This window comes from Cervus elaphus, chromosome 23 (genome assembly GCF_910594005.1).
Source record: "Cervus elaphus chromosome 23, mCerEla1.1, whole genome shotgun sequence".
Taxonomy (NCBI): domain Eukaryota; kingdom Metazoa; phylum Chordata; class Mammalia; order Artiodactyla; family Cervidae; genus Cervus; species Cervus elaphus.
Genome location: NC_057837.1, coordinates 50,838,202 through 50,850,771, shown reverse-complemented (window position 1 = coordinate 50,850,771; position 12,570 = coordinate 50,838,202). Strand labels below are relative to the sequence as shown.

At 45.9% G+C, this 12,570-nt stretch overlaps 1 protein-coding gene across 1 annotated transcript in view; it reads right to left on the bottom strand.

Moving 5' to 3' along the window:
- Positions 1-252: 252 nt before the first annotated feature.
- The window catches only part of ADRA1D (adrenoceptor alpha 1D), a 31,484-nt gene continuing 19,166 nt past the window's right edge, over positions 253-12,570 (bottom strand). Inside the window, exon 2 of the mRNA XM_043884097.1 lies at positions 253-10,190. Coding sequence (XP_043740032.1) covers positions 9,601-10,190 — 590 coding nt within the window. The 3' untranslated portion in view covers positions 253-9,600. The remainder of the gene's footprint in view (positions 10,191-12,570) is intronic.

Below are 12,570 nucleotides of genomic sequence, written 5' to 3'. Positions count from 1 at the left end.
ATAGGAACTATGAACTTATTTTATTCCCCAAGTGAAGCTGAACTGTATGATTTCAATTCTTTTAAATTTGTTGAGGTTTATAGAGGGATGGGAGGTGGGAGGTGGGAGGAAGGTTCAAGAGGGAGGGAACATGTGTACCTAAGACTGATTGATATTTATGTATTGCAGAAACCAACACATATTGTAAAGCTATTATCCTTCAATTAAAAAGAAATAAATTTAAAAAATTTGTTGAGGTTTGTTTTATGGCTCAGGATATGGTCTATCTCAGCATATGATCTATGGTGCTTGAAAAGGATGTGTTTCTGCTATTGTTGGGTGCAGCATCCTACAGATGTTGATTAGATCCTGTTGGCTGATAGTGTTGTTGATTTCCTCTATATCTTTGCTGATTTTCTGTCTAGTTCTTTTGATTGTTGAGAGAATAGTTTAAGTGTCTAAATATAATTGTGTATCTGTTTATCCGTTCAACTCTATCATTTTTTTGGTATTAATAGCTTTTTAAAGAATAGTTTTAGACTTGTAAAAAAAGTTAGTATTTAGCCTCTACCCCCATTTCCCCATTAACATCTTACATTAATATGGTATATTTGTCATAACCAGCAAACCAGTGTTTTAACCAGTGAACCAAAGTTCATAGGTTAAACTAAGGAAAGATGAATAAACGAATGTCTTTTTCTGTTCCAGAATTCTGTCCAGGATGCCACGTTACATTTAGCCATCATATTTTGTTAGATTCTTCTTGGTTGTGATGTTTTCTCAGACTCTGCTTATCTTCAATGATCTTAACCATTTTGAGTAGTATACTCAGGTATATTGTAGGGTGCCCCCTATTGGAATTTGTCTGATGGTTTTCTCATGACTGGACTGGGATTATAGGTTTTTAGGAGGAAAACCACAGAGTTACAGTGCCTTTTTCATCTCATCTTTTGACCTTGATCACTGCTGAGATAGGCATTGTCAGGTTTCTGCACTGTGAAGTTTCCTCCCCCCCCCGCCCCTGCCATCATACTGTCCTCTTTGGAAGGAAGTCACTTTGCAGCCCTCACACTTAGGGAGAGTGGAGAGTTATGTTCCCCTCCTTTAGAGAAGAGTATCTATATAATTTATTTGGAATTCTTCTGCACAGGAAAATTGTCCCTTCTCTTCCTTTCCCCCTTTCATTTATTAACTTGTTCAGTCATTTATTTATATCAGAATGGACTCGTGCCTATTTATTTTATATTTTTGATTATAATCTAACACTACTTTATTTTGTTGTTAAATTATTCCAACTTTGGTTGTTGGGAGCTCTTTCAGTTGGCTCCTATGTCTCTGACCTGCTGCCATCAATGTGTGGATTTTTTTTTTCTTTCCATTTTGAACACTTCCTGACTTTCTGGCACTATAAGATGTTCTAGGCATGTCTTGTATATTTCCTGTCTCTGCCATTGAAACAGCGATTTCTTCAGAGAACCCTGATTCCTTTTGATAGAGCTTGGTCTACCTTGGGGCAAAAGCTAGATTGGTGTTGCCACGTGGGGTTGATAATGGCAAAAGTGACCTCAGTTTTTATTTCTGCTTGCTTTGCTATGTGAACTCACATCTCCTCTCACTAAAGAGGTTGTTATTGGCTGAATTGTGTCCCCTCAAATTCACGTGTTGAAGTCCTGACCTAACTCCCTGTGATGGATTAAAGATTATCAGCAAATACTGATATTGATATTCATTGAAACTGATATTCAGCAAATATCAATCACTTTTCTTCCTCTGGGAATAGAGTATATTTTCCTCCCTTTTGACTTTGGGCTTAGCCATCTGACTTGTTTTGGCTATCAGACAAATGTGAACAGACACATTGTGGTATGAGCTGAAGCTTCCAACATGTTAGCACAGTTGGGTTTCTGCCTCTCATGTATTTGCAATTTGTCATAAGAACAGGTCCCTGATAGCTGATGTTTCAAGGAGAATATGGAGAAAGGGAGAATAGATCTGAGCTTATAGAAGCCTGGAATCAAACCTACGGCCTGTAGACAGACACATAGACAAGAAAGACAAATGCTTGCTCTTCTAACCTATGAATTTAGGGGGGGCCTGTTTTGCAGCATTATCACAGCAGGAGTTAACATCTCTCTTTGGGAGAGTCATCTAACCCAAGAGGGATATTTGTTGGCATTAGTGGTAGAGTGAACAATGGCCCATGCATTGGGAAGCCACCCAGGGTACAAAGGTGGCACAGTTCTAGCAAAGGGGCCTGGCAGGAATGGGCCAAGGGATTCAGATTCCTGGAGGATTCATTTCATAGCTTGACTCTGGCTCAAGGAGCTAGAAGAGACAGAAGCTCTTTTTAGTTCTGTCCTACTTAACTGAGGAAAGATCTAACCACTGCCTAGTTTTCAGCTCATTATTCTAAAAAATGCTGTGACTCCTTTTCTAGCAAATGGAGAACTTGAGAAATTACAATGTTTCCCTCCACTCTCAATGTCCTTTCTGACCCAGACCCACAAGTCTGGACAGTATTGAAGTCTTTGCTAAAGGTAGAAAGTTCCTGCAGGGAGTCAGGATTATGGGTGATCATAGACTGTATTCTTGGCTTTTCAGAAAGCAATTCTTGGCAGTAGGACAGTGGTTGAGATTAGATGATTGGGCAGGCTCTTCTTGGAGTTAGGAGTAGGCTGTGAGGGGCTCTGGTTGAAGAGGGTAGAGCCTTTTCCTTACTCACCCTCAGCCAGTGGTGCTTTTGATACAAGGGATAGAACTTTGGCTAGCCTTTTAATTCTGTTTCCTTACCTTTAGAGTTCCCACTGTTTGCCAAATGGTTAGCTGATAGCCTTATGTTTCAGACATGTATTGAATTTCTATCCTATTTTTTAAGTATTTGTGGGTATTTTAAGGAGAAGTGTTTTATTAAGGACTTGACAGGATGTCACTTTAAGTTGGAAGTGGTTTTGATTTAATCATAGTCTTTCCTGAGATGTTAAGGGCTCCTAATAAGGCAGGCAGGTATAGATGGTAACTTGGGAAAGGAAAGCTGAGCATGGATGTAGCCCATGGAAATGCCATCTCCACAATATTCAGAATCTCCCTCTTCTCATTCACCTGCATTCCTCTGGCCAAGCCATCATCAGCTGAGATTGTTGCTGTCACTACTCTTCAACTGGCCTCCTGCTTTCATTCTGGTCTTTCTTTGTTTCTTTTTTTTTTATTTCCACACAATAGCTAGAATAACCCTGTCCACCCAAAGTCAGACCCTGTCACTTCTCTCCTCAAACTCTTATAAGGCACCACTTCACTCAGAGGGAAAGCCAGAGTCCTGTGTTATTTACACGGCTCTGTGCACTTTGGCACTCATCACCTGCTGCCTCTGGCACCCTCGTTTTCTATTCCTCTACTTTGCCTGATCTGCCTGATCGACCCTGCCCTGCTCGCTAATCTGAACACACCAAGTCTTCTCCTAAGTTAAGACTTTGCACCTGCTGTTCCATTTGTGAGGAATGCTTTTCCCCAACACTCTGCATGGTTTACATCATTACTACCTTCAGGCCTTTTCTCACATATTACCTTTTACCTGAGACTTTCCCTGGGTACTCAATCTGAAAGTACAATGTTCCACAGCTTGAACATTTCCCGTTCCCTTTCCCTGTTATATATTTTTTGCTTATCACCATTTACTATATATTCTGTTTGTGTTATTACCTCTCACTCCTGAGGAACAGAGTAAGACAAAAGGCTGAAATGCGAAAACATGAGATGGGAGGATGGAGAGGGAGTCAGAGGCACAATGCATTGGGGCATGGAACCCTGTCCTGGGAACCAGTCCCCATACCTGGTGTACTAAGTAAGTGACTTTTCCCTTTAACTTCCTGGCTCAGCCTCTGAACTCACTAAGCATCTTTCAGACCACACTTTGGCTTCCCATTAAGTTCATTTATCATCATGAGAACACTGGTTTGTGTGATAGTTAAGTTATAGCTCCCATTAAAAATAAGCACATTGGCTTTGGGCTTATGAACTTCATGTCCTAGTGAGGCAGGTCATCTGTGTAGCTTATATTGGACTGGTAACTGTGGGACACTGACCAGACTCACTTTCTACACCTGTAATACCAAGGACCAGCCCCTTGGCTGAGGGCAAGTTCATTGAGCAAATAATAACTGATTGAGCCTTTTGAGGCATAGCCAGACAGATATTTCATTGTGTCCCCTTTTACTTTTTCAAAATTCCACACCTTTGGTCAGTTTGGGAAACTCTCCTTGAGGTAGAGGGCTTCCTAAAAAACCCCCTTGGTTAGGTTCCTGATGAGAGGGGGAGCTCTTAGCTTATGCTATTGCAGATTAGATAGCTGACAAAGGCTTGCATTGATGTGACTGGCCTATGTGACAGACACTGAGAGTTGCCTGCATGATATCCATTGCTTCCTCCTGCTGCCAGAATTGTGATTTTGTTCAGAATAGCAGTGGTTTCCAATAGGAGGCAATGATCCATGTTGCCCTAAAGCAGGGTCAACAAACTTTTTGACAAAAAAATTTTTTTTTTAATTTAGGCTTTGTGGGCCAAGAGGTGACTTTCATATAATACACCTGTCATGAAATAATCTCTTGACTTTTTTTCCCCTCAGCCATTTAAAAATGTAAAACCCATTCTTAGTTCATAGTCTGTATAAAGTCAGGTGGTAGACTAAATTTGGCCCACTTTGCAGACCTATCACCCCGTCTTGTTTTTTTGTTACCAGTCTCCCTTGCAGGGTGGTCATGGCATCCACTTCTGGAGGTAAGCTGGGGAAGGGTGGTTTAGGGGAAACTTTTATTATCTTGATAAAAGGAGGCAGATGCCATAGCCCAGACCCTTCTCCTTTTTCCTCTGCCTTGAATATGAATGTGATTTATGGTACCATTGATCATGGTGAAGCGACAAGGAGGAGAAAAACCAACACACCAAAGATTATGAAGCAAAGATAGAAAGAGCTTGGGTATGTGACTGACAATGCCAGAAACTACCTAATTCATAAGTTGTGAAGTGAGAAAAACAATAACCAGTGTTTAGGCAGCTTCCTGATTACTTGTAGCTGCATTTTCAACATATCCAGGGCGCTTATGTCCTTCGTTATCTGCTTCACCCCTCCCCCATCTAGGAGAATTACTCTACTCACAGACACTGGTACCCAGGCAGCTGTGTTTTGTACTACGTGCTCCATCTCATGCCTATCTGCCTGCCCAGATGTTCAGACTGACCTCTAATTAGTCAATCCATAGGCTGGCCAGTGAACCATGGCCTTTGTGGCTTGTCTCCGGAATGGAAGCTGAGAGTCCTATGGTTTCTGGCAGGACAAAAGAAGGTGGATGCAAACAGTATGATGGAGTCACATGAATGTCAAACTACTGGAAGGAATATCCACAAATTTCATGGGTGAAGTCCTCTTCCAATGTGTCCTTCCTTCCAGCTCCTGGCTCTAAAAGCTCAGCCTGTTGTGGTCCCAGTTCCTATATTTCTTCTTGGTTCCAAATTCACCCTGCAATTCCTGCTTAATTTTTCTCTAGACAAGAGCAATTTGAGAATGTAGGGCAGGGTCTTGTTCAACAGTTTCTTTGTTTCCCTGCTCCCTCAAAGTGTTGGGTGGGGAAGGGAAGAAGTGACCGCCTAGACCTTCAGGAGAGCCGAGTGCAGGCCCTCTTCCCAAAGTTACCATCCCCAGCACCACCTGGATCTACTGGGCTCCCTAGAGAGCCATTCTGAGCTGAGAGGCTATGGGACGGGTTTAGCCTTTATAAGCATCTGGTTTTGTGCTTCATTGGAACCACAAGAAGAAGAAAAAAAAAAGGAAATTCTTTTCCAAGTGGACAGTGAACATGTAACTCCCTAGGGGTATGACAGGATGGGAATAGAAACGGGGTCAGGAGGGCACAGAGGAGTTGAGCTCTGACAAGTCACTGAGGTCCAAAAACTTTCCCCAGGACCTGTCAGCGCCTGAAACCAGAGGGACTAAGGGACTGGCTTGTAGTGCTGGTGGTGGTGATGGTGAGTGACCTGCAGAGTTGGACTCCAGGAGGGGTCTGGGCAGCAGGGCATGTGGAGCAAGAGACTTCGTTCTTCACAAGTCCAGGGTGTAGCTGGCTCTCTGGCTGGAGAAGGATGCAGGCTGTAGCTCCTTGAGGACTGGTAGAACCAGCTGTGGGGAGGGTCTTACAAAGACAGTGATGTTGGCCAGCCATCAGGTGGGCATGGGAACAGTGTGGCAGGAAAGGGTAATGGGGCAACTCCATCGATCCAGGATTTAATGAACACTCACACCTAATCTTGAGTAGCCCGGGGTCAGACAGCCCACTTCCTCGTAGTGGATGAAGATGTGGATTCTACTGGTGAACTCTAAGCCTGGATGACCTTGGTGTGAACTACCAGAGGGGCTGAGGGCCACTCAGGGCTTAATTCTGAGCCAGGGGTCTGGGAAGGAGGTCTTGGGAAGATAACGGCAAGTAGAGAGGGCAGGCTCAGGGCCCTTGAGAGCCTGAAGCTTCAGCATCAGTGCGTTTGTCATGCCTGCAAGTAGAGGACATGACTTTGGAGGAGGCTGGAGGGCTTGTATTTGAGGTGTCTGAGGTCATCTAGGGGAGGAGCTAGAGACACATTTGGAGCTAGAGACAGACACTTTTGGAGCCATTTATGTACAAGTGGTCATTAAGATGATTTGGAGTGGATGAGATTGGGTGGCAAGTTGAGATAAGAAAAGAACCTTGGGGACACTGAAGAGCATAGAGAGGCACCTGCACAGGAGGCAGAGAGAGAGATGGAGAGAATGTGGTCAGGTGATCAGAAGATCCCAGGGGTGTGGATCAGGCAGGGAGAGGAATATTTCAGGAAACAGAGAGTGGCCACCAGTGTGGACTGTGGCAGAGACAGAGGGGGAGGAGATTGGGGAAATGAAAGGTCCCAGGTGAATTGCAAAAACAGCCCTGGGCAATGCTGGGACAGAGGTCCTGGAGACTGTGGGAAGAAAGCAAGATGGGTCACAAGAGCCCAGCTGGAAAGGGAGGATGGACTGGAGCTGGGACCTTGGGATGGAAGTGGGAATGCAGCTTTCTAAGGAATTGGCAGGGGGTGGGGTGGGTGGTGGAACTGGGCAAATACCAGTGCCCTTGGAGGCTTGCTTCTGTCTCTGTCACTTCTCACAGGAGCATTCTCCTTCTCACTCATGACTCCTTCTGGCTTCACTCCATCCCTTGAGGATTGTGTAAAGGAACACTTAGTCCCATTTTCATGGGCACTGAGAGAGTCTTCTCTACTCCCTCAGTCGTGGATGGGGCTGGGGCACCTGAAGACCCAGAAAGTGGTGCAGTGAATGCACTTCTTCCAGATGTCCCAAAACCACTTGCAAGAGGCTCCTTCCTTTAGAAAGGCTGTTGCTACTCCCTCCATTCCTCTTGGCTATTCCAGGACTCTTTGCCACGTCCTAAGAATAAGGTCAGCAAGTGCTTTATTTGATGTTTAGAACTGGGTCACTGGATGCCCTTGCTCTGGCACAGCCTCTCTAGGGGCTCTGTAGCCCCACCCGCCTCTCCCGAAGGCTTGTTCCCTAGTATGGAGGGCATAAGAAGAGGCCAGCTTTGTGCTGAGGGCCCCATGTGCAGGAGACCGAAGCTGAGGCTTAAAGGTCAGATATGTTTTGCTGATTGGTCATCAAGCCTAGAGCAAGTACTGGGCAAGCTGCTGACCCCCCCTGCCTCTACACCCACTGTCATCCAGAACAGGGAGTCCCCCCAACCCCGCCACCACTTAAATCCTTCTGATGAAAGCTATCTCTCCACACTTATCCCTTGTCCCCACTCCTGTGGGCTCAACTGCCTTGGCATGTGGGAACCCTCTAAGAGACCCTCTCTTGCTGTTGAACTCTCCTGCTCGGAAGCCCAGCGTTCAATACACTGACGCAAGGGTCTGCCTCCTTGCTTTGACAGATGGCCCCACCTCTGTGAGAAGATTCTGGGGGCCGTGCCAGTGTTCCCAGCGTTAGGGCAGCCAATGTGCTGCAAGATGGGGCCCTCTTTGATGTATGCAACATGCTCCCAGTATCCGCTTTTAACTGCTCCTCCTGTGCCTTGGGGATGCCAGGCCTGAAAGTCCAGTACTTGCTATAGATCCACAGGGTGAAATTTCTGCTCCTGAGCCCAGATGATATTGGCTGTCTTTCTACCTTGTAATATTGGGATGAGGAGTCTGAAATTGTGGTGACCTTTTCAACAGACTACCTCCCTACTACAGGAAGCTTCTGGTTGAAAATACTGGTCCATGTTGGCCCCAGCAGTTGGTTCTTCCTGTTTCAGAACACCTCCATCCCAGACACCCCAGGGTATTATCTAGCAGTTCTCCTTCCAAAGGTCCACTGGGCTACCATCATCATTCCTTTGCTGGTTGGGCATGTGTGGTTGGTATTATCCAGTTGCAAACTGAGCTACCTATAGCCTCTTGGGAATATAACAGATTTTGGATGGTTTGTTGAACCATCAACGCTAATAAGCACGGTTCCAGGTAAGTGTTCCCTCACTCACCATGTACACATGTCTACTTGGGCTTGTATATTTGTTCATGTAAAGAATGTTTCACCAATTTCACTGATGGCCACCTTCCAGACTGAGGCCCTGAGAGCATCACAGATGTATCTGGTGAGACTGAAAAAGTTAAACTTTGTTTGCTTTCAAAGACTAATCATGTGAGTTTTAAGAGCCAACAAAATTCCCAAATCTTTTGGTCATGCTGAAAGTCCCAAAGGACAGAAGCCATCAGTTAAAGAAACAGTTAGGCTTAAACTAGAAAGTGAACACAGATCACAGGATAACTCAATTTATCCTGTTGTGGGCCTTAAAAAAAAGAGTTCTTCATGGGTTGTAAGCTAAAGAGGAACAGTTTGCACAGTTTGGAGAAAATAGAAGTACCCTGACCAATAAATATGCCTAAAAATGACAAAGCTCTCCCTATTTGATGGTTCTAGATCCCAGCAAGAAGTAATGGGCACAGGCATAAGGAGCTATATACAGAGTGTAAACAGTAAGGCCCTGTGGAAGACAAAATGAGGGGCAGGGCAGGGCCTCTGTAGGGCAGAGTGGCCTGCAGGTTATACAATATGCTTGTAGGACAGTCATTCATTCTGCCACCAAAGCATGCCGGTGGCAGTGGCAGGCTCACTGGATTTCTCCAGTCTGCAGTAAGGAGAAATTATGTCCATTGAGAATCCTTGGCCCCAGTGACCTTTCCTGGAGGGGAGGCATTGGGGACAGCCAGGCAGGGCTTCTGTGCCCTTTCCTCCCCAAGAGGAGGGACAGGGATGCCTGGCTATACTTGGGGCCACCTACCCAGGGTTCACAGCATGGATGGGGCAGTGTTTCTCATGCAGGGATTGGAAGCAAATGGCCTCAAGGAGCCCGTAGCACCTCTCTTGAAAGGAGGAGCTAGGGGCATGTGTGTTAAAACCCTCACCCCATCTCAGTTCCTCACGGATGCTGGAGAGCAGTTGCCAAAACTGATGCTGATTCGTTTCTGGGTCTCTGATTCTCACCAGCCTCTTGAACAAAGACAGCCTCCTTCTCCATACCCTTCCCGCCACTCCAGCATACTCCTCGGCCTAACTCAAGGTCCTTAAATATCAGTCTCTTGGAGATGGCTATAGTCCTCCAGTTTATAAGCCTGGCAGGTGGTGCCCTCAGCTGCATCATGGGGGACACCTAAGAACACCACTTCTACCTCTGAGTGCAGGGCGCACATGGCCTCTCTGGTGTGGATCTTTTGCGATGGGCTGGAGACTTTGGCATGCAGCTGGGTAGCAGGTCTCTGGAATGGCCGGAGAAGCCTCCAGTCACGGAAGGTGCAGGGCATCTTTCGACAGGTGACAGCTGGAGCCTGTGCTTTGGGTGTGCCCAGGGAGCCAGGGGCTGAGGGCACCGTGAAGGCCTGTGGGGCCCTAGTAGGTATGGCACCTGGGCCAGGCATGCAGTCTGGGTGTGGGCTGCCATTTGAAGCTTGCCCGTTGCGACTGTAGATACTCCAGAGGGGGCGGCGGCGCTGGCGACTATGATGGCACCGGCAGCACAGGAGGCGGAGGAAGGCACGCTTGAACTCCCTGCTGGAGCAGGGGTAGATGAGTGGATTCACACAACTGTTGAAGTAGCCCAGCCAGAAGATAACCTTGAAGACGCCCTCTGAGGGCTTCAGCTGTGGGAACAGGGAGCCTGTGGGGAGCAGAGACCCAGGCTAGTTAGATGCTCAGGAAGAGGGAGCCCCAGGGAGCCCCAGGCTGCCCCTGGTGCAGCCCCTCTCCACAGGCAGCCCGTCTGCACACCACTCCCCCTCCCACGGCACCTTTCCTGGGCTCTGACCATTCATCAACTAGGGGCTATCAGGATATTTCTCCTCAATGAGTCCCTGATATAATTCAAGAGTGTCCATGAACTTTGATGAAGAAAAACCACCATCTTCAGTTTTACTCACATTTACCTGAAATCAAGCATTTCCTGCAAGTGTAAGCAACAAACCTGAGTAGAATTAGACAAAATGATATTGAAATCACTGTTTTGTAGCGCCAAACTGCAGCTACAAAGCAGTGCAATATTGTCAGTTTTCTACCTAATATTAGCAGTTGGTGGAGATGTTTTGAAATATTGTCTATGCTCCTCCCTATTTGGAAATGTTGGTCACTAGAACACACCAGTGGATCCTGTTATTTAAAGCCTTCATGTGGAAGTACATTTAATACTAAATCACAAATTTTAATTAAAAATAAATGAAATTGATTTCATCTGTAATCCTTTGTATTTTATTTTATGCATTTGAAAGAGTAATTCTGATAAAGGCTCCATACACTTTGTCAGATGCCCAAACAGTCCCTATCTTTATAAGAAGGGTAAGAACTCCTGAATTAAATGTTGACCAAGGCTTGCTCCATGCCAGGCAGTGTCCTGGACTCTCTTCAAATACCTGAGGTCCTGCTCACTCAGTAGCAATGTGGATCAAAGATCATGAGAAAGAAGATGGGATGATGGTGGTGCCCAGTATATTGGGGTGGGGGGGCTTCCAAAGTCTGAGGATAGACAGGAGTCAGGCAGGATGAGGAAGGGTAGAGGGTGTATCAGGAGTGGAAGGGAGAGGTAGGCAATAGGATAACAAGTTTGGGGCAGAGGAATGTCCTATAGGATATGCTCAGAAAACTTCATTTGGGACAGATGGTAAAGGACCTTAAATGCTGGAAAGTTAGGCTTTTAATTTTTGGATAGTTAGGAGATATGGATATTTTTGAGCAGGCAAAAGATAGAACCTAGAATTAAGCCTCAATAAACACAATGCCCAAATCACTGTGGACAGTGATTGAAGCCATGAAATTAAAAGACACTCCTTGGAAGGAAAGCTATAACAAACCTAGACAGCATATTGAAAAGCAGAGACATCACTTTTGTTGACAAAGGTCCATCTCATCAAAGCTATGGTTTTTTTCAGTAGTCATGTATGGATGTGAGAGTTGGACCATAAAGAATGCTGAGTGCTAAAGAAGCTTTGAAAGAAGCTTTCCAACTGTGGTGTTGGAGAAGACTCTTAAGAGTCCCTTGGACTGCAAGGAGATCAAAGCAGTCAATCCTGTAGAAAATCAGTCCTGAATATTCATTGGAAGGACTGATGCTGAAGCTGAAGCTCCAATGCTTTGGCCACCTGATGCGAAGAACATCATTGGAGAAGACCTGATGCTGGGAAAGACTGCAGGCAAAAGGAGAAGGAGGTGGCAGAGGATGAGATGATTGGATAGCATCAGCCACTCAAGGGACATGAATTTGAGCAAACATCTGGTGTGCTGCAGTCCATGGGGTTGCAGAGAGTCATAAACGACTTAGCAACTGAACAAATGCAATGCCCATGGGCTGCTGAAATGCAGGATAATGGGGCTGTCCCGGTGGAAGTGGGAAGTGGTCAGGGAAGGCTTCTGGGATGGCTTTAAAAGGGAGCAGAGTGCCTGGCAGGAGGGAGTGGGGGCACTGGAGTCTGAGTTGTGCCAGAAAGACCCTCTTCCCCACAAACCTCTCCCCTGCCTTCCCCACCATGGACTGTAAGGAGTCATATCTCCAAGGGCAACTAACAAAGTGCAAAGACATCATCCAGGAAGCACAGGCTACTTTGTCACCCTCACCATCCTCCGCAGCAACAGCAGCAGGGATCAAGGATAGGTGGCAAGAGTGTCTCATCCCAGGCAAAAGCCTCATGTGTTTGCCAGGGTAAGCAGAGCAGGGATAGTGGTCCTTGACAAGTCATGATACATGCTTTCTTTTCTTGTCCTCAAAGAAATAAGAGCAAGGTCCCGTACTGAGGGAGCAGAGGCACCATGCGTCCCACTTTGACCTGTGGGCTCTTGTATATCACCCACCTCCCACTTGGTGAGATTCCTGGTGCTAAGAGACAGTGTGGAGAAAGAGGAATGTCAGGTAGTATTGCGTGGCACAGGATTTTCAAACTCTGGTCATGCAGCCTTCAGCAAGTTATTTGGCCATCTAAGTCTCACTTTCCTTTTCTGTGAAATATACATAACAATGTTTCTCTGGAAGGGATTTTTTGACGAATCATAAATTT